Here is a 25,611-nt window from a genome sequence, read left to right on the forward strand (position 1 = left end):
GAGAATGCAAAGAATGCCACTGCAAGGCTGCTGGATGCAATAATGTCATCTTTTGGAGGGAAATAATGTATGTGTTTAGTTACTGTTGAGGAACTGTAGGAGGAAGGCAGACTACATCAGATTTGAAATGAAAGAGAAAAACATAAAGGTGCCATCTCAGTGACAAATGTGTAAGTTCTCACTGGATTTATATTGATAAAGGAAGTTTATCTAAACAGGTCTCTCTTATCATATCTGAAACTCCCATCAGGGCAGCTGTATACTATGGTTTATGGCTTCAGCATACTAGGCCTACATTGCCTCCAGGACATTTCTGGTAATAGGTACACATTGTCTCAGCATAATAGTATATTAAAATGCCAGGATGACGTGCTGTTATTTCTATGTGTAGGCAAAACAGGACCTGAAAGTGCACCAATTCAGGTGCTGGCTTCATATTTCATATTTCAAAACAAAATACTTTTCTAATGTTTTTTGCTTGTAGACCTTATACCAAACCAGATCATGGACCCATTTAACTCAGCCTTGTCTTCAATGTGGCAGCAGCAATCCAAGGTTTCAGGCAGGATCTTTCTCAGCACTACCAGGAAATGGCAGGAATTTGAACCTGGGGCCTTTTCTGTGCAAAGCTTGTGCTCTTTCACTGAGCCATGGCCCTTCCCCACTCATGAAAACCACTTTTCTTCTAAAAGGTTTGAGAAGATCCCCGCACTTGAAATTTATTGACATGACAAACCACTAACAAAAATGGACACCCTCTCACCCAGAGCTTTCCAAACTGTGTGTTGCAACACATTAGTGTGTCGGCTGCAGTGTGTAGGTGTGTTGCATGAACAATCCCTGTGCTCTTGCTGGGGCTGGAAAGGGGTTAGTTTAACCTCTGGTTTGCTAGGAAAACTGGATTACTGCGTCGTGAAATGATGCATGTCTAAAAAGTGTGTCACCAACATGGAAAGTTTGGAAAGCTCTGCTCTAACCAGAGTTAATCTTTTCCAAAAGGGGAGCAGTGTGCCCAATGTTTCAAGTCAAAGCACCCCTAAACATTGCAGCTAGCAAAATATTATGATGATTAAAAATATTGTAGGTCTCCTTTAAGGGCAAAAGACCAATCAAGTTGGCTTGCAAGATATAATAGGCTACAACAACATAAACTTAATAAAACCAGAAATAAATAACAAACCAATCAGCCCCCAAAATGTTAAAAATCCAGTAACAAGATACAACTAAAACCATCAATCCAGCAAGCACATCTCAAAAGTAAATAAAAAAAAACAGATGCATCATAAGGTTTTGCAAAAGGTCTATAATGGTGGTACCTGTCAGATCCCAGATGGCAAAACATTACAGAGATGTGGGGCCAGTTCAAAGAAATCACAATTCATACATGTGTGATATAAACTGATGTTCAGTTGTGACCACTTCATGTTAACAATCTAGGATGAAGCTGTTGAAACCTATTCTATGAAGTAGTTCTTCCTGTGGGGCTTTTAATGTTTGTACATTTCTTTCCATATAGATATTGCTCATCTGAATACATATTATGCCAGTGCTACTTCACAATGTTGGGCCAGGGAGAAGCTTACAAACAGTATGGGATATGCAGCCCTGTCCTATGCCACAAGATAACCCTTAACTCATTGAAATTCGTAAGACCAGATTGAAATCACTGGACTTGGGTATGCTTAGCTCTGCATAAGGCTGCAGCCTTAATTCTCATCATTTAGAATGCTTGCCCCTATGATATCTCTCTCTCTCTCTCTCTCTCTCTCTCTCTCTCTCTCTCTCTCTCTCACACACACACACACACACACACACACACACACACACACATATCTATATCTAGATAGATCGATGGATAGATGATAGATAGATATAGATAGATGATAGATCACGTTAGCAAAACCATCATATAGGGCAAGAATAGGAAGTCTTTGGCCCTCCAGGTGCTGTTGGAACTCACAGCCAGTTTAGCCAAGGATTAGGTATGATGGGAGTTGTAACATCTTGAGGATCATAGGCTCCTCACCTTTGTTGCAGAGACAGAATATAACCTTATGCTGAATGGCTTTTGTGCAGGTGCAAAGATCACGAGTGTGTCCCTTAGAATCAAACTAGCCTATCAAGAAAAGCTCTTACTCAACTAAAACTAATGTGCAATTCCAATGATGAAAACTTCTAAGCTTATCAGCTGTTATTAGCCTTCAACTCAAATCTTCTGTGCCTTGGATTACAAGGCAATCTTTATTACAATGGGTGGGGTGGCATAGTGAATGTCTGGTTTTGCCAGTCAGCTATTTTGGGTAGGCAGGTCTTCACTTACTGATTCTATCTGGGTTGAATTTGGCTTCAAGCATGTCAATAAAACTGACTTCTGTTTACATGCCAGTTGAATGAATTCATTCTTGTGCAATGCATTCCTTATTTAGCATATCACCACTAGGGGACAGTTTAAGACAACAGATACATCAATATTTTTTTTTCTACAATTCTGGGAAGGACAGGACCTAAATCTCCTCCATCATGAAATTCACTGGGCTGCTTTGGGCTAGTATGACACTAAGTGAGGCTGCCTACCTTTGAACCTCTAATAGTTGTGAAGACTGCATTCTGACATAAATGCTGCTGCATATGCAAACAGCAGCACTTTGCCTGCACCATTATTTTGCTAATCTACAGAATAGTCATACAGGAGACTCAAGGAACCAGAGACTAAATGGTGTGGTCTCTATGAGGACTGAAAATGCTTATTCAGCACCACCAAATGGCTATGACTTTTCTCTGAGTAAGACACAATGAAGGTGATTCAGCTGAGGTCAACAAGAGCCTCGGAACAGAAGATAAAATGGGAAGACAGAGCTAGAGAGAAGCAGGGGAGTATCCCAGTAAAGTAGAAAGTTCTGCAAGTGGCCTGCAAGTCGTGGGTGAGGACCCCAAAACACACACTGCCTTATATAGGACACAGACTATAATTTTACCCATCCTAGTAGTGGCTAATCCATCTGACAGCCATTGTTCAAAGTCTCAGGCATAGGCAAACTCTGGCCCTCCAGATGTTTGGGACTACAACTCCCATCACCTCTAGCTAACAGGATCAATGGTCAGGGATGATGGGAATTATAGTCCCAAACATCTGGAGGGCCAGAGTTTGCCTATGCCTAGTCTACAGACACTTTGCCCAGAAGCTTCTACCTGTATGTTGCAATGGATATGCTCTTCCATTAGCTGATGGCTAAGCACAGGAGAAAGGATAAATATTCCATCTCTTGAAGGAATGAAGATACATAGAAGGGGTCATGGGGTCAGTGTAGGTCCTCCCCTATTAACTGTGGGTAAAACTGCCCACATCTTGTTCACCTGAGAATCTTAACAAAGGTGCACTCAATTAAACTCCATAACATGCTCCAGTGTTGCTGAATTAAAGGCTGTGATCATCAAAATCTCTATTACAGGGTTTTGTGTTACAACCAAGATGCATGTGGGTTTATGTCATTCTGTGAAGTGGCTTCATGTATCAACACAATTCAGACATGTATTACAAGAGTATTACCTAAGACATACAGGTGAAGTGTGCCTGTAAGATGCAAGATGTTCTTCATTCAGTTTGGTATTTAATGCTATTCATCCCTTCCCACCCCTGACCTAGTAAGAGATGAATAGAAACAATGAAATTACACTTAATTTGTTTTAATAGATGCTCTAGTAAAAATGAACAGAACATATGAAAACAAGAATTACTGGTGCTTCCTTAAACTGCTACAATATACTACTGCAGTAAGGAAAATTATTAACGGTTAGATTACCTAATACAACTTAACACTACACATTAAATTGGACATCATAAATACAATCCCAACTTGTTTCTCAGATTTTAGCGCTAGTATTGGTAATTCAATGTGAATGCATCATCAGCATAAAAAGAATGCTTATTGTACAGCAACTAAAAGTCTGAGAAACTGGATTTCATTAATATTCATGCACATAACATTTGTTGATTTTTTGAATTTAAAAAAAACAGTTAAGAAAACAAAAAAAATAACCATGGAGCTAATTACACAAATAGTCCAATATAGCTGATGCTCTTCTGTCTTACTTGGTAAAAGTCCAAAATCACTGGGTGTCACACTTCAGCCAGCATTATTACTGGATAGAATCCATGAACTTCAAGACAACTTGCATGAAACACTCATGTATATCCCAGTCAAATGAATGGAAAGAGCTGCATAGTTCTGTCTCTGTGCACCCCCCTGCCTGGCATGAGCTACAGAGAACCGACCCTACTTCAGGGTTATCACTTTTTGTTCCTGTGGTATGAAGGCACAAATAATTGAATAATACATACTATTATATATTCAAACACTTAAGTATAAAATATTAAATTTTACGTTTATGTCAAAATAATTTACCAAGTATTAGCTGCACCAATATTCAGGCTGTACAGAAAAACTGTACAAGTTTGGTAAGCAAGGACAGTTAGTCAACAATTTACATGAGCAGGTGTCTGTGATTCAGGAAGTAGTTGGTTAGCAAACAGTGCAATCCTCTGCATGTTTATTCAGGAAATAAGACCCAGTAGGTTCAGTGGGACTTACTCCCAGGTAGGTATGCAGAGGCTTGCACCCATAGACTTTCATAGTAAGTTACACAAATTGTTTCAGTCAAAGAAAGGCCTAATGTCAGCAGTAATTCCCAAGCTGTACACCATGAGAAGGACTGACAAAATGCGTCCTAAAAAACTAAGCCGCTATGGCAAAAACATCTGCCACCCAATGCAACATTGATTCCCTTTTCTCAGCAATATATGAGCTGCAGCAGCATCCCAAGCAACACTCCAAGATTCCTTAAAGCCTACAGGACAGGAGGAGGAGGAATCCTAGAAACATCAGCACTACCCAAGAAAGCACAGTGCCACCCCTACACCTTACTCACTGGGTAAAAGGGAGGGTGGAACACTTGGCAGTTAGGACTGACACTATTATCCTGCATTTGCACAGATTATACTGTCCATTATTTTGAAAGCTGAATGGAGATATATATCTGAGTGAAGAACAAAACATGCCTTCAATTTTAACCCAGAAAGAAAGACTGATTCTCAGGTATCAAACATTTGAGCAATGCAAGTCTACAGTGAATATTTATATGTGTGTGTGAGAGAGAGGGGGGGGAGAGGGAGATTCAATACTGATTTTTCTTAAGTGATATGTGTTTGAAGCACAATGCTTGATCTGAAAAGTTTAGCACACACCCAAGGGGAGGGGGAAATCTCCCCAGCACATCAATATTTATGGCATTGTAATTTCTCAGTTTGCCAAAGGTAGACAGGTAGCAGGACTACTGCATATAAGAATTTATAATACAAAAAATATTTAAATGTATGTTAATTGAAATGATCAGGTGTAGACCTTACCAGTATTGGGCTAAGAACTCCTAAGGAGACTTCCTAGAAATAGAAAAGGATTGCCAGAATTCTGTCAAAAGGTTTCTCCCAAGAAAGACAAAATATATATTCCTAAAAACTGCAAACAGTTGTCCAAAATTTGCAGATAGCTACTGCTAAAAGATGAGAAACCAAACAAAGCCCAGGAGCTGCTTAAAGTGCTGCTACTCCCCCACTTTCTCCTTACACACTTCAGGCTTGTTAAGATGCTACTCCCTCAAAATTGTTTTCCTGAGATAGCACCCAATATCTACAGAGAAAGGAATTCTGGGGAATTTCAACACAGTTTTAGCAGCTAAAGCTACTGTGCTTCTCCAGGAGATTCTGGACTGTAGCAAGCAGGCATGAAAAGTTTACATAATATGTTACAGCCTCAAACCAGTTCAGAGTTTGTTAACCGAAAAGGTATTTCAATTGGTCCTTGTTTCACTTCTCCTTCCCCTAAGCCAGTGCCAAATTCTAAAAATGAAGTGGGAATTAGAACCCCCACACTTTCCTGATCTATATCTGGGGTTGCCAAACTGTGGTCCATGGATCACTGGTGTTCCATAAGCTTCATTCAGGTGGTCTGTGGATATGTGGTTGAACAGGCACTGGCATGTCTGTTGCTTTCAATATTCATACTGATTTTTAATTGTTTCCTTTAATTCTTATATCATATCCTATTGCATTACAGTTTGAATTCTAGGGAATACAATACAATGTATAAGAATTAAAAGAAGCAATTTAAATGCAATTTAAAAGTCATTCAGTATCTAATGCAGTTCATTACAATTGCCACTACGTGCAAAAAGTAAAATAAAATAAAACTGAGTGAGCCACAAAGATCCTCAGCAATTTTCAAGCAGTCCATAGAGGGAAAAGTATGAGAACCACTGATCTACAGAATTCATTTCAAGCACAATTTGTGTGCAGAAAACCAACACTTTTGACTACCAGCCAATTCTGCTATAATAAGGTTCCTTGTATGTACAAGTATGAAAATGCATTAGACATTAATGTGCACCAGTCATTTAATATTTTGTAGTCCTGTGCAGCTTGTTCATGAAAACCTTGAAACAAAGCTGGTATAAAATTATTCCTTTTAGATTTCTTACACACCCACCCACCCACCATTCATTGCTCAGAAGTGCCCCTTTTCCCCTTCCAACTCTTCTCTCTCTGCTCAAGTTCAGCTTCAGTGAAGGCTGCTGGTCCCCAGTTTGTGATCAAGTGAGGATTCTTGGAACCTATAAGACACAATATGTTACTTGTAGTACTTTGAATAGGTATGACCCATTCTAGATCCGGCCTTGCTTAGTTACTTGCAATAAGTTGTGCCATAATATAGATGCCATCAAAAGTAATGCACATGGACAGAGATCTCTGCACTTCGATGTGCATTCAATGTATGCTCTTTGGTTTCTGATCTAGCAAACAATTTTCATTTCATTTTCATTTCAGGGTGATAGGTTTTTCAAAATTATATAGCAAGTTCAAAATCGGACCTGATAGTTATAATTCTGAAGAACTGTGCCTATTATTAAACCAGAATACAGCTTTTCAGTGTTTGACCTTTTTTGCAAACATTACCCTTCTCATCCCCAAAATGCCATGCACCTAATTTCCTTGTCAGTCCTATTTTCCAAATGGTGAACTGAGAACTGAAGATCGTGGCTGATGCTCTAAAGCCTATGAGGTTGGGGTCTGAACCCAGGCCTCCAAGACTGATAGACCATATTCTAGCCACCATGCTAAAATGATTAGAGAATAGTTGTTGTGTTAAGAATGTTAAAATAATGACGTAGTCATTCTACAACGAAGAGCCCTAATATACGAACTACACAGCACCTATGTAGCTAAGCAAAAATTTAGGTAATGTAGCTCATTGCTGGTCACATCCTTTTTTCATGCTGTGCTACCTGGAGCTCAGTTTCTCAGTACACAAACTGTAGTTTGTGCCAATGGGCCACCTGAAGTCAGGAATTATCAGCCTTCTCTCCAACCTGGGCTTCATTTATGAGATGTCTACTCATAGTACGTATGTATGTATTTACAAATGGTTAATATTAGACATGGACAGCAAATAACCCCAGAAAAACAGGGAACAATTGCCCAATATCAGTCAAGTACTGTTCTGGGCTTAACATGGGGGAAATATTTAAGAATTAATGGGTTTGTGTTATTGTAAATTGTACTGAACTTTTGCTTTGCAGAACAAGCAAGATATGGATTTTATAAATAAATTATTATGGAAGCGTAGATAGGATTGTATCTCACACACATTTTCTTGGAAATCAGTTTAATTCTATTTTGCGGAAATTCTGTCAAATAAATTTGTTTAGTAATGATGTGTCAGAGCCAATTCTCCAAGATCCACCAGCTTTTCAAATAGTATTGGGATCACAGTGAGTAACAGAGAAGCTCTTACCCTAATGCCAACTGAAGCAGCAGCATATTTCTTATTAGAATTTAACTCAGAAACCTGACTCTTGCTGAACCAATAAATTAAGCTCATAGGAACGGTTAGTGCTTGCAGATATATCACGTATTTCCTTCATTATGTTTTTACTCAACAAGGATGATTAAATAGGAAATTGAAACAGCAACTTCCTCGCTTCAGGAAAAACACTAAGAAGTACCCTGCTGAAGCTTAAATTGAACTAGAATGCATCTCGTAGCTGATAAGAACAAAACTAAAGTATGATCTCCACACAGCTGGAATGTGAAACATGTTACAGAAATAATCAAAACAAAAGCAGGGGGTTGTGCTACTGTCTAGGACTTGCAATTTTCTTTATTAATTTCATTTCACTTCCTTGACAAGCTATCCCAGGTGGGTTATAAAATATAATTACAGTAGGATCACTTCTTATGCAGAGATTATGTTCTGGGGGATTGTGTGTAAAGCCAAAATTGCATACAGTCAGAACAACTCCAGAACCACACACACACACAAACATCTCTACTTTTCTGAAGCCAGCACACCGAGTGGGCCTGGCCCGCAATGCAAGACAAAGAGCTTTTAGGTTCTCCACCATTCTTGCTGGGCTCTGGGAGACTCCTGAGCGATCTCATGGGAGCCTCCCAGAGTCTGCACGAGACCTTCCCTGAGCCTGTTAAGAGTCTGAGAGTTTAAAAGGGCTTTCCACAGTGGGGAAACACAGTGCACAAAGAGCTTTTAAGCACTCCGCCTTGCTTACTGGGCTCTGGGAAGCTCTTATGAGATCTTGGACAGCCCAATGAGCCCACGCAAGAGGCTCCCAGAGCCCAGGAAGCATTTCTGACAGCTTTTAGCTCCCTGTCTTGCGTGCATTTAAGTTGTGTGATATCAGGTTGCCGGCCGCCAAATGCATGAAGCTGTAATAACCCAGGTTAAATGCGTGCAAGTTACAATACTACTGTATAAAATAAATGCAATATATCATTTAAATAGGGGGGAAACCCCTACCAAAGAGTGCCTGTGAGGAGTCTTGCCATGCAGGCACCTACAATCTCAGCTGGCATTGTTTGTTTGCAGCACAGTCCCCTTTATTCAGATTTAAAAATAAAAATAAAAATCATGTTTTCCAGTCTGCAGCGTTTCCCAGTTCACTAACAGGAAGTGCAGTCCAGGCTGACTCAGTAACAGTTCAGACTTCTTGGAAACCACAATAGGTTACTGGAGATAAAAATAGCACCACTCATGTGTGGATTCATGAATGAAAACTGTACTTTCCTACCTGGTTCAATTAATCGAATTAGTCCCTCGTGGTGAGCAACTTTATCTTTCCAACTCTTGGTCTTGTTTGCTGCAACTTCCAACTTCTTTTTGACCTCCTAAAGCAAGATTAGATTGGTTTAAGCATTAACAATACGCGGACACTCAAATGATAGGAGATTTCTGCTAGTGCCACTGCCCAAACATTTTACTACCTAAAATATTGCACTAGCTCACCTCGTATTGTTCCAGTGCTTCCTTCCTATCCAGTTCCAGTTGTTCTAACTGTTGCAGGGCAACTTGAAGAGCATGTTCCTTCATCATTCTCTGGTTTTCCAACTCCTGCTTCTCTGCTTCAGTCACCTCAATGGTCTGCTGCTGCTCCAAATGCCATTTCTCCAGTTCTTGTCTCTTTGTAGATTCTTCCTCCAGTAGTCTAGAAAGAGTTTATAGTGATTGGGAAAGTGTGTATACATTAGGAACATCACTATCTATCAACTTGATTAACAATAAAAAATAGACACAGTTATTCTCCAGAACTAATAAAGAGTTGTGTAGAACAGGTCAGTGGGAGGGGTTTTTGCTTTCATGTTCCCACCCTACTTGACAACCATGCCTGGAGTATAATCTCCCATATAAGATTAGCCGATGCCCATAGGATGTTTTCATCACCCACTTCAGCCTATAGCTCAGTTTACAGACTTCACCCATCAGATTTCACTAAACCTGTCTCTTGACTGACAGACAACTGTGGGCTGAGAGACTTAGTTCGCAGCCACCAATGCTACTGAATGCCAGAGGCAGAAAATACAATGATTCAGGGACAAGAGAATTCTGCCTGACTGCAGAGATATTCAGATTGCTTTGTCACTTCCCAAATCTATCTCTCTTCAAGCATTCCACTCTATTAGATACATGAATGGCAACCCTCTCGCTCAGTATGAAGTACTGAGTAGCCTAAGATTTTATTCCTATTGCTATAAAAATATATACTGACCTGGCCTGAAGTCTCCTGACAGTCTCCTCATCCTGGCGTGCCTGTTTTTCATCCTCCAAGGCCTCCTGTAGCTGCTTATACATTTCCTCGAGTTCCCGGACTCTCTGCAAGTACTGTTCTAGCTCAGATGACTTCTGGGCTACCTGTTCTTCCATTTTCTGTCTCACCTGGTGATATGGAAGAGAAGGATGCTTCCTCATACTTCACAACCAATAACAGCATTCCTCCTTTTATGTGTGTGTGTGTGTGTGTGTGTGTGTGAGAGAGAGAGAGAGAGAGAGAGAGAGAGAGAGAGAGAGAGAAAGAAAGAAAGAAAGAAAGAAAGGAAGGAAGGAAGGAAGGAAGGAAGGAAGGAAGGAAGGAAGGAAGGAAGGAAGGAAGGAAGGAAGGAATCCTTCCATCTGCCCACCAGGTTTCCCATCCCCCAAACCCTCATAAGTTTGCAGCTGTGATTTTTCCTTTTCATCAGCAAATAAACCTCCTGGCCCTTTCTTTTCCATACATTGCTGCAATCCCGGCCTTGTTTCTATGTACCTATTATTAATTTGGATCGTCAAGCTTTAATCTATTTATTAAGATAGATCATTTTTAGACTCACAAATTACATGGCTAGAACTTGCCCCTTCTTCGAGTTATTTTGGTTCTAAATTCATTACTATACTAGAGGGATGGAATACAAAATATTAAAAATTGCCTTTACTTCCAGCAATGATCAGCATACCTTTGTTTCTTACATTTTAAATGAAACAGCAGGCTTCTGAAATATGAAATGTTATGTAAACTTTAAAACTCAGATGATTAACTGGTAAGACCTAGTTAACCCCTTCATCATTACACTGAAAAGGTACTGACTTGGTCCCTTGTTTGTCCATGTGACTGCTACATACCGGGATGGAGAGGGGCGAGGGAGCAGTGAGGTCTTTGTGGTAGACCAGTAGGAGTACCAGATTGGCTTCAACAGTGTGTTTGCCTTCTCATGCCACCCAGTATGCTGCAGCAGCTCAGGTAACTGGTGGGTGCCACCACACCTCACCAGCTGCTACTGCCTTAGTTCCTGCTACATTATCCTTCATCAGATTCAAAGATGCCATACACCTTTCTCCTGTCACTATGACGCCATCTGTCTCCTTACGGCAGTGTTTCTCAAACTTGGGTCTCCAGCTGTTGTTGGACTACAACTCCCACCCCTGGTCCTGCTAGCTAGGGATGATGGGAATTGTCATCCAACAACAGCTGGAGACCCAAGTTTGAGAAACAATGCCTTACCATTGCACAGTTTGCCTGCCCATTTCAAGCTTCTTTGCTTTCAAAGCATTCAGTCTCTCTGACCCAGCTCTATCTCGTCATTTCCCCCTTACTGTTCCTTCCATTCTGCACAAGCTAATGTTTATTTCTTGTGCCCAAAGAAACAAGGCACTGTACAGTATGACACAAGATTGACACTGACTCAACTGCCCACAAGTTTACAATCTAAACAGACAGATCTTGAGGAAAAGACACACAATGATACCACTCCTTGATATGCCCTAATTCCTCTGTCCCAGTTAGCTGGTCAAGTTCAGAACTATACATCACTCAGCAGAATCCTGAATCAACAACATATGAATTTTGATTTGGTTGTCTCACTTACTGGTTGCTTTGCTCTTTTTATTGTTTTATTTTACTGACTTTGTCACCTGGGATGCATTCAGATGCTTTTTGATTATGTTAGTTCCACAAGTTATGATGCTAGTGCTTCTGTCCCAATTTCTAATGTTGCTTTTACCGCTGCAGGACCTGTTGCATTATGGAACTGTGGCTTTTAAATCAAAATATCACCATGTTGTGCTAAACTTTTGAACTGCATGCCCCAAATCTCATTACGTGTGCAGTGGTGGCATGATCATGAAAACTATGGGAATATCACAGCGTAAAACTCCCATGGTTTTCCAAGTTAATATAGTTGCAAGCAAAAAAAAAATTTACTAAAAAAATTAACATGGAATTGAGCATTAAACTTTCACCAGATTTCCAGAAGTCCCTTTTACATTGTGTGGAAGAACACATAAAACATAGAAATTCAAAGTAAAGAAAATGTTGGGAAGATAGAATGAAGCGCTGTCTGAATGTAGCCTTACTCTCCTTGAACTTACCATTTTCTCTCTCTCCAGCTCAAGACTGAATCGATCTTGCAATTCCATTTGAGTCTGCAGACGTTTGGTCTCCTCTTCTGAAGCTCGAGCTGCAGCTTCTTCGAGTTGCTGTGCCAGAGAAGAAAGAACTAGATAGCTACCACTAATTTATCTATATGCACAGATACAGATTGACTATTTCTTACTTTATTGCTGTGGCTTTTGGTTTTTAAAATTGTATTTTCATCTTAACGGTTTGTAAATCAATCTGGAAACAAAATATTTTTGAAGGGTGGGATATAGGTTAAAAATCAAAACAACTATCCTCAATTAAGCTGAGATAAGTCTCAGGCCCTGGAATCATGAAGCTGTAAGGATTGAAAGGTCTGAAATGGTGAGATAGTTTAGCAGACTTTACTGAGGCTACATTTAAAACATTCCTAACCAAGTAACTCACATCAACCAGAGAACAGCACACAGACAAACAGCAGCACACAGGAGAAAGTTACACCATCACTACCTGTTAAACAGGATATAAGATTAGGTTACCACACCTAAGCAAGTAAATAGTGGCGCATGCCCAAATGATGGTCCTATCAAAAGCAGATAAGCCACTCTGCAGATAAGCAGATAAGCATACTCTGAGCCCCACAAAAACATGGGAGAGACTAGGCATTACCAAAGATTCATGCACACACTCATGCGGAAGGCATAGGCCGGTATTACTTTGGTTCTCTGTTTTTCTGGCAAAGGCTGGAGCCCAGAGAAGCCTATGCTAAAATGCTTCTGTGCATAGATGGGGGAGTGTCTGATTTTTTTCCTCCCTTCCTTCCTTCCAACATTAGCAACCACCTTTCTGGAGCTATTCTTTGGAGGACTGAAGAGCCCGTGTGCTTTGGATCCCTGCATGTCTCTCCTACACATACTCCCAGCCCCCTTTTTAGCCAAATTTTGCTGTGTCAAGTTGAGAAAGTATGCAGTGCTACTTTACTTTACACAACAAAGGAAGAAGACTGGGGGCTGGACCCAAGATTTATGAATGGTAACTGCTTTGTCCTTTTAGTGCCACCTGAAAATAATGTACTACCTTGGTTCCCAAATGGCTTGGCTCCCGAGCAAATTGACTCCTGACCACAGCAAACCCGGAAGTAAGTGTTCCAGTTTGGGAACATCTTTCGAAAGCCGAATATCTGACGCAGCTTCCGCGGCTTCCACTTGAGTGCAGGAAGCTCCTGCAACCAATTGGAAGCCATGCCTTGGTTTTCAAATAGTTTCAGGGGTCGCACAGACTCCCAGAACGGATTAAGTTTAAGAACCAAGGTTCCACTGTAATATCAAAACACAGTTCCCTGTTCACTATGGCACCCCTCCTGATCTCATAACTCTCAGTCTATGTGATTGGGGAAGGGTGTGGGGTGGGGAGAGATGTTGCTGTGGGGTTTGGATAAGCTGCATGGCCTGTGACCAGCATCTCTGAAGTGGTGGCTGCACTGGGTGAAGTAAGACAAGTTCAGATCTTCAATCCTTCACTGGTACGATTGAAATATGCCCTGTGTCAGCAATTCAGCTGTGGGTCTGAATTAGGTGCTTAATATGCTACTCATTTAAACTCTCCCACTTATGAATCCCCAAGACTTCACATCTATCACAGGTGTTTAAAACCCAGCATGCAAATTTCCAAAATGTCTGTACCCTCAGCAACCTGCCAATGAAACAAAATGCAAGACAACATTTCTCCTAGTCCTTTGCATCTGTCCATTGCTGCACACTTCCACTTTCACTACTGCTTGTATACTAACTACTAGTCATAGGAGCCAACTCCCAAAATATTTGAGGAGCCGGGCCCCCACAAAGTTGATGGGCATTCCCATTCAAATGGTGTGTGTGTACTGTATCATGTGATTGATTATGCAGGGTGGGGCTTACCTGGGCCCCCACAATATTTTATTCAAGTTGGCACCCCTGCTACTACCCGGTAGTACGTTCCAGTTTTCTTTTCGGCCACTGGAAATCCTCCCTTCTTCCATCAGAGGCTGGTTTAACATTTGAAGGGGAAACTCCTGAACCTCTACATTCTGTCCTGATGGAGTGAAGGACACTATTATGAAAGTTTTTCTGTTGTGCATTTGTCCAGCAAAATGTCCTGTTTTCAAACTACACTGGGTTAGGAAACCTGTGGCCCTACAGATGTTTCTGGACTGCAGTTGCCCTCAGCTCTAGGCAGTATGGCTACTGGCCAGGAATGAAGTACCCCAACAACATCTAGAGGGCTGCACGTTCTCTACCCTTGGACTATACTAATAATCAAGCAGTCTTGGACTATGGGTTTTTATCTTATGTAGCACAAAGTTAAAGTCACTTAGTAGTACACAGTGGTGAAATGTTGCGGTGCAAGGAAACACACAACCGAATAACCAAACATTATTGTGCAACAGATTGCACAACAAGAATCAGCTGTTGTACAAGGGAAAACACAAGTACATTGCACACACACAAATCAGATGTTATACAACAAGTGTCCACTAACACAACTGTTGCATTGGATTCCTTTGTAGCACAACCTTTAAACTCCGCCAGCAGAAGGGCTGTGCTAGTGGACAGAGAACGCTGGATACGGCTCTATGCATATATCACATTTCAGCTGTGGGAATACCATAAGCATTCTGACATCACTGTGATCTAGTTAGCTAGTGAGGCCCGAGCATCCTTTCATTAATCTGAAGCACAGTTCTATTGTATTTTGTGCGCAATACGCCCATGCATATGTAAATAAAGCAGGAAGGAAATGCCAAGGACCTGAAGCTTTTATCTTCTCACAGATCTGTAAATTCCCTTCAGGTTGAACTGTGTGCCTGTCACCATCCAGGAACCTACCTCCCCTTGACTGGAAGACAATCAAAGTAAACCATAGTCAAAACTTCAGATGGGTATCTGAAGAAGTGTGCATGCACACGAAAGCTCATACCAAGAACTAACTTAGTTGGTCTTTAAGGTGCTACTGGAAGGAATTTTTTTTGTTTTGACTATGGCAGACCAACACAGCTACCTATCTGTAAAGTAAACCATGTTCAGATTACTGGAATAATATTCCAACGCTTTTACATCAGACCCATCTCAATAAAATACCTTGGGGGCTTTATTATTTAACATTTCTGTTTTGCGTGAGTTTTAAAATGAGAGCGGTTGTTGCTCAAGACACACAAGCTCCGTCGCTTTGCATGGTGGAGAAAAACTTGGAGAGCTTATTGGAGAGAGAGAAAGAACATCTAATAAAGAAGAATTGTTTGAGATCTTCAGTTTCCTGGGGTAATACAGGAACAGAAATCTGAAGAAGCATCATTTTCACCACCACCCTTTCTTCCCTGAATGAACTGAATGTTTGATTTGGGAACAGGCCAATTCACAGAGCTTGATTATTTGAGACAGTGTTTTTTTGGGGGGGCATAGTGCCAGGAGATTGTATTACATTGTTTTAATATCTGCAATCAGGGAACATACATTCTGCTAAGAAGCACAATTTGTAACAATATTTAACAGTGCATTCTGGGAAGACACACAGAACGTGACCCACAGCCTGCACCCACCTTTCGAACAGTCTCCAGTTCCTTCTGCTTATTCTCATTTGCCACTTGGAGCTCTTTCATCTGCCTTTCCAGTTCTTCTTGTTCAGCCTGCAATTTCTGGCGTAGCTCTTTACGTTTCTGTCGTGCCTCCTTGTGAGGTGGAGGGCTACTTAATCTCAATAGATTTACAGTTGTCTGAATAGCTGTTTTAATTGTTTGAAAAGAAAAAGGAGGTAATGCACATGATCCATTTATCAACAAGAATATTGTTTCTAAGTATACAAATTCCTTTCCTGCAGCTGTTAGGTTTGATGCCATCTAGACATTTAATGCTGCTTTAACTACCTACACCAGAGCTTTCCAAACTGTGTATCGCAACACATTAGTGTGTCAGCTGCTGTGTCTAGTTGTGTCATGTGACGACTCCCCGCACTCCCCCTGAGGCTGGAAAGGGGTTAGTTTAACCTCCGGTTTGCTAGTAAAACTGAATTACTGTGTCGCGGAATGATGCATGTCTTAAAAGTGTGTCACCAACATGAAAAGTTTGGAAAGCTCTGCCCTACACTGTGGTCACCAAACCAAGAATATCAGTATTTATATTAATTCCTGTTCTCCACAGAGTGGTGTGGGAGCCTGAAGTATATTTTGTCACCAAACCCAACCACTGTGTAGGTAGTCAGATTGTGGTGATGCCACTGAGATGTGGCGGTAAAGGCTCAATCGTTACAGAACACAAAACAAATAAAGTGGTACCTCTGGTTACCTACTTAATTTGTTCCGGAGGTCCATTCTTAACCTGAAACTATTCTTAACCTGAAACTATTCTTAACCTGAAGCACCACTTTAGCTAATGGGGCTTCCTGCTGCTGCCGCGCCGCTACTGCACAATTTCTGTTCTCACCCTGAAGCAAAGTTCTTAACCCGAGGTACTATTTCTGGGTTAGCGGAGTCTGTAACCTGAAGGGTATGTAACATGAAGTGTATGTAACCCGAGGTACCACCGTAGTAAGGCAAGGAAGAGCCGGGGGGGGGGGGATACTTCACAGGCCCCAGGATTGCAGCCTAATGGAACCTAGCTATCTTTAATTCCACGAAACTCTCATGAAATGCAGTGGGACTTACGCTCAAGTTAACTGGAGGAATTTAATGTCCTGCTAAGTTTATCATTCCATCAGGGAAAGCAATTCAACTTCTCAGATGGAATGGCCTCACTTCTCTCTCCCCCCCCCCGCCCCGTTCTGGGGATTCTCCTAACTCCACCAAAGCCATTGGGTTCATGAGGAGGAAAACCCTCTTGTGCAAGTGGAAGTCCTTGCAAAGGAATAGGATAGGAAGTCTGAAATGCAGCAGAGTCAACCTGTCAGAGAACATAATTCTGGGGTAGAAAGATGAGACTAGTGGTCAGGCTTAGGAGAAGGAAGATTCTTCTGCAGTTGCACTCACAGTTTCTAGGTTATGTTAGACATATGTATAGGAGGACTAAGGAAGTTATAGTACAGTACCAGTTAACAAAAACAGGGGTGAGCTAATGCTTTTGTCATATATGGCTTCTTGTTTCGTATCATTAAAAAGTTGTACCGTAATTCAGGAGCACCACATGGGTGTAAGACTTTGCATAACAGATAAACTTATATTTAGCAATGAGTACTCCATTATAAGTCAAGTTGATCTCTGGCTGGGCTTAAGGCTTGAACACAGGTCTCTCAAGCCCAAACCTGCCATGCACCCACCCTTTCCAACTCTCACTATACAGACACATCCTAAGAAACAGGTCTGGGAGGTTTGCAGCTCGTTACTTTAAGGCTTGTTTTCTTATAAACTAACATTAAATATAGACACAGCTATAGTGGTCCTCCAATACTGCTTGACTTCATTCTCCATTTTAGTGCCTAAAGCCCATAATTTTCTAAATTGGGACTCTAAAATCATAGCCTGTATTTTCTGTACTACTGAAAGACCAGCACATTCGGCTGCTAAGCAAGCAGCCTAGTTATCAACTGATATAATTATAGCTGTGACAGCTTCAATACCACAAAAGTCAAATGCTAGTTTATTTCTGTACTTTGTTGCTTCTTTTGGGTGGGGGCGGTTAGTGAGAGACGCAGAGTGTGTAGACAAGGGGAAATTACAAAAGTACCATTTTCAGAACTGAGACATTGTTCACTATTCAGATCGCTGCAATTATTAGTACATGGTACTTTTTAGTATCTATGATATTAAAGTAAGTTCTTGCTAAATGACAGAGATTTAAAAGGTACCATTTACAGTGACTTCTGCAAAAAAAGCCCAACCCAGCTTCATACTGAATAAATGAAATTCTGTAATGTGTAGTGATGACTCATTTTTTTATTGCAACGGTGTTGAACTTATTGATAATAGCTGTTCTTATCAGGAGAGCGGAAGTATTTATAGCTGCTAATCTTACTGAGTTCACAATTCAGTATTATTTCTGAAACAAGATAATCAAAGACCCATACAAGTTTCCAGACTGACACTGGAAAAAAAATCTGTTAAGTTATCATGTCTGTAAGAAGACCGGCAGCATGTGAGGGTTCATGCTTGGCATGTGAAACACATCATGGGTTAATAATGGATTGGTGCATTCTCTGGTTCTAATCCAAAGTGAAGAAGTAAGGGATGCTCCTAGTTTGCCAGTCTAAATGATAATGCCACTCATTTTCATCTTATAATGCCAATATAATTATATATTTCATTATATATTTTTAGGTGCCAGGAAAACATTCCTCTTCAACCAGGCCTTTGGCTGATTAATATTCCTTCAGCCATTCTTTTTCTTTTTTCCCTTTAATATTTTATTTATCATTTTAAATTTTACAACAAATAAAGTTACAAATTTTAAAACATACAAATTAAGTTGACTTCTACCTCCTCTCCTCCTATGGTTCCTTTCCTTTTCTCCATTCTTCTAGATATCCAATTTTTTCTGTATTTACTTACGTTTATTTCAAAATTTCCTTACAGTTATACTTTAACAGCCTTTTGAATATGTCTGTGGGGAGGTGGGTTATTGTTGTTTTTGTTTTAATTATTCATTTGTATTTTTATCTTGTTATTTTATTCTTTGAACCACCCTGAGATCTTGTGATGGAGGGCAGTATATAAATAAAATAAAATAACACATTAAAAACATTTAACAAAACTAGATTGCTATATAGTGTACATGCAGACCTGGCAAAAAAAAATTAGATTATTTCTGCTGTTCCTGATTTTTTAAAAGTATTATTTTTTCCATGTATACTCACATACCTAAATTCATTACACAGTCCAAACATATTAAATATTTCACAGCTTTCCCCAGCTAGTCTTAAACTCCCAAAGGTGTGTGTAATAACATAGAAACGTCATTCTCACCTTGAATCCACTCCTGCCTCTTCTTCTTATCAGAGGCACTAATCTCAAAACATTTCTCTAAGCTTTTTATAAGAAAGAGACATTTCTTTCCATCTTTGTCAGGCAAAGCCTAATTATAGAAAAATAATAATTTCCTTTTAAATAACAATACAGTAACAACACAATATATCATTGCATACACAAAAGTTTGCAAATATGTATCTTCTAGTAAAAGCTCAGAAGAATCAAACAGAGAAAAATGCACACCCAAGAACCAGATATATATATATATATATATATATATATATATATATATATATATATATATATATATATTCATAATAATAAAATATATGGACACCATTCCCTGCTTGTGTATAAATAAGCATTAATAAATAACATTGTTGTTGTTTGGTCGTTTAGTTGTGTCCGACTCTTCATGACCACATGGACCAGAGCACGCCAGGCTCTTCATAAATAAACGTCTTCATAAATAAATAAATAACATTTGTCTAAAAACAGTGTGCTAGTAAAAATTTAGGGAAATTTTTTTCTCCTGTTTTCTGTAATGGAACATGGAATAATAACATGGTAATCTATTGACAAAGTTTGAGAATAGTAGGCTATTGCCCTGTACCTTTGAGCATCTTCACACTATAGCTATAACTTTTCAGTGACCAAGGCTGGGCACAAGCGCAAGCATGACCACTAAGCAGAATATTTCTACAAAAACAGTTATTTTTTCTGTTCTGGGCAGCCCAACCCTGACATACTGAAGTCTGCCATGGAGACTGCAATAGCCCCACAGTCACTGAGCTAAGTGTATGGCAGGGGACCAAAAGAAAGACTGCATGCATTGGGTGCCCTTGGTAAGACGCATCCAACCCCCAAAGAGGCCTTCGCAGGGACATGTGCTAGCACAACAAACACTACTTGCTCATCTCATAGATAACACCTATGATTCGCTACAACCAAAGTGATTAACTTTGCTAATGGCAATAACGAAACTGGAGCAACGTAACAGGGGCACCTGCTCCTGATATTCTCTTTCCTATGTCAGTAGGACTACAGGAAGCTTCTTTGCCCAGCAATGGGTTTACAACTATTTCGTGATTAATATTCATAGCTATTAATGCATTTTACACTTATGCTAAACGGCTGAGCACGTTACTATCATTAGTTCTTGCTGGTTTCATACGCACTCGTTCCTAAAGCCTATCACCCTAACCCAACATTTCCTCACACAAACAGCATAGTTCCAAGCAGTGAAGATCTGCAATACACATAAAAGTCTACCTGCCCCCATTGCAATTAATAGAGCAGGCCCACTCCAGCAAGAGATCTGTGTCCTCTTTATGTGTTTCTCTATACTGGGATGTAACCATACAGATGGTGACTATTCTGTTAAATATTCCACTATACTGATAATTATTAAAAGAAAAAGCTAATTTATTTATTTATTTATTTAAAAAATATATACCGCAATTTCATAAAAGAGTATCAAATGAGTTTACATACAAAAAATGCATAAAACCATACAGTAAAAACCATGTGAAAGAAGTTAAAAGCAGACAGCAATTAGCCATTGCGGAAAGATGTATTCTCAATTGCCTGCATAGAAAAGTTGAAAAGTTGAAAAGTTGAAATTATATTGCCTTCTATCCTCTGTGGGGGGAGGGGGGCAGGCATTCCAGTGTGTACTTTTACATGGCATGCATTTTTTTTTACCTCTACAGTACAGTTGCCATCCAGTATAATCTCTCCTCTTTTGTCTTTTAGGTCTTCACTAACATAGTACGATATAATACTGGGTTTTAAAACAAACCAACGTTCTGTCCAGTTTTTCCTTTTGTGGCCCTTCTTCCACATATATCCCTGTAAAATAGAAATGGCTCATTTAAATTATTTTAGCATTAGAATTTCCGACTTAATAGTTCTGAAGTGAAATCCAAATGTAATTAATACATTTTTTTATTTCAACAGACATGGATTTCGTCCTTTAAAATATTTTTCCCCTATTAGTTCAAAGATAAATTTATGAACCCATTTTATGAAAAAGCAACAAACGAATTTCAGTTTTAAACCTGTCTTGGTTAGGAAGGAAATATTTCAACTATGCCTACTGAAACTTAAAAATTGCCAAGAACAATAGCAACCACCCTGCATAACTGAAGGAACATTGCTTAGTACCAAAACCAATAGGAATCAAATTGATTTAAAAAACTGGAAGTGTGTACAGTTTTCATATAAGCTTCCATTCAATGATCCATCCAGGTCATTACTTCACTACATCAGTCTCTGAAAAGACTATACATATGTACAGCTACGTTTCCTTCAGCTATAATATACACATACCATTTACAATTTATAGAGCAAATGTCAACAGTATTGCCACCATGATCCAGGCAATCTCCCCCCAAAAAGCTCTACAACTTTGGCCGATGGCAGGTGTTGGCGCGGTTTAAAATATTGATTTATTAATTCAAAAAAATAGAAGTCATCTTATACATGGGGGCATCTTACACAGAAAAATACGGTAGTTAGAAAACATTACATTATCTCACACAACACACTAGCAGGAAACTTATACAATCTGTACAATAATACCCTCCATATTTTTTCAGCAACTCCATGCCAAATAATTAATTCAGATGTTTTTTGAAGAGGGTATTGATATAGGTAATGTGGAAATCAAGAACTGCAAAAGTGGAATATTTCCTGGCTTCCAAAACTACTTTGAAATAAGCTATAGATGTGAAAGAGTAATCTATGGTTTGTGCATGACCTGCAAACCAAGACCAAACTGTTCTGTCTGATCATAATCTGTATTGCAAGTGCAAACCATGGTTTGTTTGTTCAGACGAAGTGTGAGCACCCAAGACTCCTACTGCTTCTTCAGGAAATGGCAAACCACAAAGGACAAAGCCATCAGTGGCTACTAGCCAAAATTTGTTTATTTAATTTGCAATATTTACAGACTGCTTTTCTACATAAATGGTCTCAATCAATCAATCAATCAATCAATCAAGAACACAATGCATCAGTCACATAATATGGTATTTAAAACAATAAAAATGGGCCTAATACTGCGATGGCATTTTAAGTAATGGCTATATTCTAACTCTACTGTCAGAGGCTGTATGCCTCTAAATACAAGTTGCTGCAAGATAGGTGAGCCCCCTTGCATTCAGGTTCTGCTTGTGGGCTTCCCTTGGGCATCTTATGAGAACAGGAAGCTGGATTAAGATGAGCCTTTGGCCAAATTTAAGAGGGCCCTTCTTAAGTTTGTATGGTTTGACGCCACATCTGAGCCACCACAGAATTTCACCTTGCACCATGCAAACATCACACTTCACACAAACCATACTGTCTCCCACAGATGTGCACAATCTAGCATGGGCTCAGTTCAACATGCATGTATGTGAATGCACTCAGTAAGTATATAAAAGTGCATGTGGTTGAGGCCCACAAGACTTCATTAGCAATCCAAACGTACTTACTTAACTGCTCCACATCTCATTTCCAAGCTTACAACTGGGACAAAGGCTCAGCAGAGAAGAATATATTTTCTCCTCCTTTACTTACAGGACGTTCATTTTATTTATTTATATTTATTTTGCCCTTACCACATTTGGGCCCTAACTATGAATACAGTTGTCAAAATAGCTCTACTGTACATTTAGAAAGCAGGGACACCTACCTGTTGGATTTATCCACTTTGGGTAAAGCTATTCAAAATGGTAGCATACAGAAAGAGAGAGAAATGCAAGTTTAAAGAACAGAGCAATTCCATTATTTGTGCAATCATATAATCTGCTGACTTTATAGACTACATTGACAAGATATATTATGTAAGGGCAGCGAGTCATATCTATGATTGGCAAGTGCTAGAGGGGAATCTAGAATCATATAAACCCAAGAGAAAGGACTTCCTGGTTTATTTTGAAGAAGTTTGTGGGGAGATCTTGCTTGGAACATGTGCTACTCTAGTTTTCCCCCCTGTAGATTCAGGTGATGAAAGAATGACTGCTTAGCATATTTTGAATGGACTTCCTGGTTTGTTTTTAAACTTGCTCCACCCCACCCTGGTCTACCTTAGCAGAAATTGTTTCCCAGAGAAAACAACAGAGAAAATCCAGGATTTTAATGTAGCTGTGACAGGGCAGTAGCATATCAACCAAACAGCCTTTCAAAGTAGCCCAGGGTTGCTGTACAATTATACTGATGGGGAAGATGGGTTGCATAGAAAGAGGGGGGGGGGAGGAGAGGGAGAATGACAACCCAACAGTGCAGTCCAATGTTGTTATCTGGTCCCTTTGACTTTTTTAAATAAGGGAAATGCAGCTGAATCCAACAACCCTAGGGCGAAGTTGTCCATGCTGGCATAAAGACTTAAATAGGTACATTCACATGGAAGGCCCAAATCCTTTTTGCTCAAAACAAGAGGAAAAGTTGGCTGTTTGACTTGTGCCAATGACATCACAGTAGCTATTATGAGGTACAATTAAACAATATTAATAACAACCATTCTTAGAATCTACTGCTTGCTTTTTAATTATTTAACCCTGAATTTATTCAACCATGGACATCTGAACCTAGGTTCTTGTAAATCTTAAAAACACTTGACTCACACACTTGCTTTCACTAAACTTAACACCCTAGTGGTGTTTTGTTCAAGCCAGCTCCCCCCACCCCCACTCTCCTGCACCTGCACCTCTGAGAAGGTTCTTGGTTCCTCTTTATCTCCCCACATGGCTGCATGTTTCAAGTCATATTCAAACTTGAGGCACCACAACTAAGCAGCAGAAGGCTTTAAAAAGTACTGCACTTTTCTTTAGAATTCATGTTCAAGACGACAAGCCTGAAGAAATTCATGTTGAATATATTACACAAAGATGAAAATATGGTAATCACGCATGTTAATATTAGCAAGTCTCCCATCACCCAAATCACTGGACTGTGATATAAGGGATAATGTAAGCACCTAAATGAGTTGTATTCTTATTCTCAAGCTCTGTTTAGAAACACTGTGTTACAATGCATGGGTATGAGAAATACCGTGGTGCATTCTCTGATTACACCAAAGGAAAACAGAAATTAATACTTGGCAGATAATCCAAGATACTGAGAATCTTAACTTCCATTAAAACAAAAAGTAGTAGTAGTAGTAAGCTTCTATATCTCAAAGCCACAAAAATGTTATTTGACATTCTGATTAATTATCAGAAGCTGTAAGAGAGATAGTGGAGGATTTTCACTGATTTAGTCCCTTTGATGACCAGCAGAAGCAGAATAAAGTTATGCAAAATTGTTGTTGTTGTTTAGTCATTTAGTCGTGTCCGACTCTTCGTGACCCCATGGACCAGAGCACGCCAGGCACTCCTGTCTTCCACTGTCTCCCACAGTTTGCTCAAACTCATTTTAGTAGCTTCGAGAACACTGTCCAACCATCTCATCCTCTGTCGTCCCCTCCTTCTTGTGCCCTCCATCTTTCCCAACATCAGGGTCTTTTCTAGGGAGTCTTCTCTTCTCATGAGGTGGCCAAAGTATTGGAGCCTCAGCTTCAGGATCTGTCTTTCCAGTGAGCACACAGGACTGATTTCCTTAAGAATGGATAGGTTTGATCTTCTTGCAGTCCATGGGACTCTCAAGAGTCTCCTTCAGCACCATAATGGTCCAGCTCTCACTTCCATACATTACTATAGTAGTGGGAAAACCATAGCTTTAACTATATGGATCATGCAAAATAGAAACATCTAAATTATTTTTATACAGATTGCAGAATCTGTCTTATCATAATGTAAAATTTGACAACCTTGGTGCAACATTTTGTGATTTAGTCAAAAATTCACATATTTATCTGTATAAATTATGTATACCAACATGGTCAGCACTTGCATGAAGATCTCACCTGTTTCAATACATCTAATATAAGTTCGTTGAAGACTTCATTAATTGCCATAGATACTGTTTGCCTATCCATCCCTTTGCTAAATCGACCACTTCCAATCAGTTCAATCAATTCCCAAGCCGAAAGACCTTCCCAGCTGGTATCGAGGCTGATCTTGTAATGTTCAAACTGTTCTTGATGCCAGCCTAATCCCATGACCTCTGTCAGCTTCTTAAGCAAGTATTCAATCTGTACAAAAAAAGACAATATAGATTCTGAACAAACCATCCATGCAAAAACAAAAAAGATCAGTGACTCTTCGTACACCGTTGCTGTCAGCTTTGTCAACTCAGCACAGTGTATCCATATCACCAAAAGGTTCCTGCTCTACATTTCAGAGTGTGCAAAAATGAAGGAGATGAATGCTATATACTTTAGGAATAAAAGAGCATGAAAGCAATCCTAAGGTGCAGCTGTTGTCCAAGGTAACAAACTGCTGTACTCCTGAACACAAAGAGCTGCAAATATGGAAGACTATAGAAAATGCTGGTCTCTTTCTTTTTAGAAAACATGTTGTTGTGATCCA

General features: G+C 39.7%; 1 protein-coding gene across 2 annotated transcripts in view; it reads right to left on the reverse strand.

Annotated features, from left to right (window-relative positions):
* Nucleotides 1–3,668: 3,668 nt before the first annotated feature.
* Nucleotides 3,669–25,611, reverse strand: part of SWAP70 (switching B cell complex subunit SWAP70) — a 32,962-nt gene continuing 11,019 nt past the window's right edge. Inside the window, exons 4-13 of one of the 2 annotated variants that reach the window (XM_081918495.1) lie at nt 25,047–25,274; nt 20,864–21,010; nt 19,157–19,265; nt 15,806–15,987; nt 12,243–12,350; nt 10,111–10,277; nt 9,351–9,549; nt 9,136–9,232; nt 6,548–6,663; nt 3,669–4,301 (exon numbers count right to left, since the gene is read on the reverse strand). In XM_081918495.1, coding sequence (XP_081774621.1) covers nt 6,551–6,663; nt 9,136–9,232; nt 9,351–9,549; nt 10,111–10,277; nt 12,243–12,350; nt 15,806–15,987; nt 19,157–19,265; nt 20,864–21,010; nt 25,047–25,274 — 1,350 coding nt within the window. In that variant the 3' untranslated portion in view covers nt 3,669–4,301; nt 6,548–6,550. Of the gene's footprint in view, nt 6,664–9,135; nt 9,233–9,350; nt 9,550–10,110; nt 10,278–12,242; nt 12,351–15,805; nt 15,988–19,156; nt 19,266–20,863; nt 21,011–25,046; nt 25,275–25,611 lie in introns of both variants that reach the window. The other variant, XM_081918494.1, reaches the window with a different exon arrangement.

The sequence above is a fragment of the Podarcis melisellensis genome (assembly GCF_964234715.1).
Source record: "Podarcis melisellensis genome assembly, chromosome: 1".
Lineage (NCBI taxonomy): Eukaryota > Metazoa > Chordata > Lepidosauria > Squamata > Lacertidae > Podarcis > Podarcis melisellensis.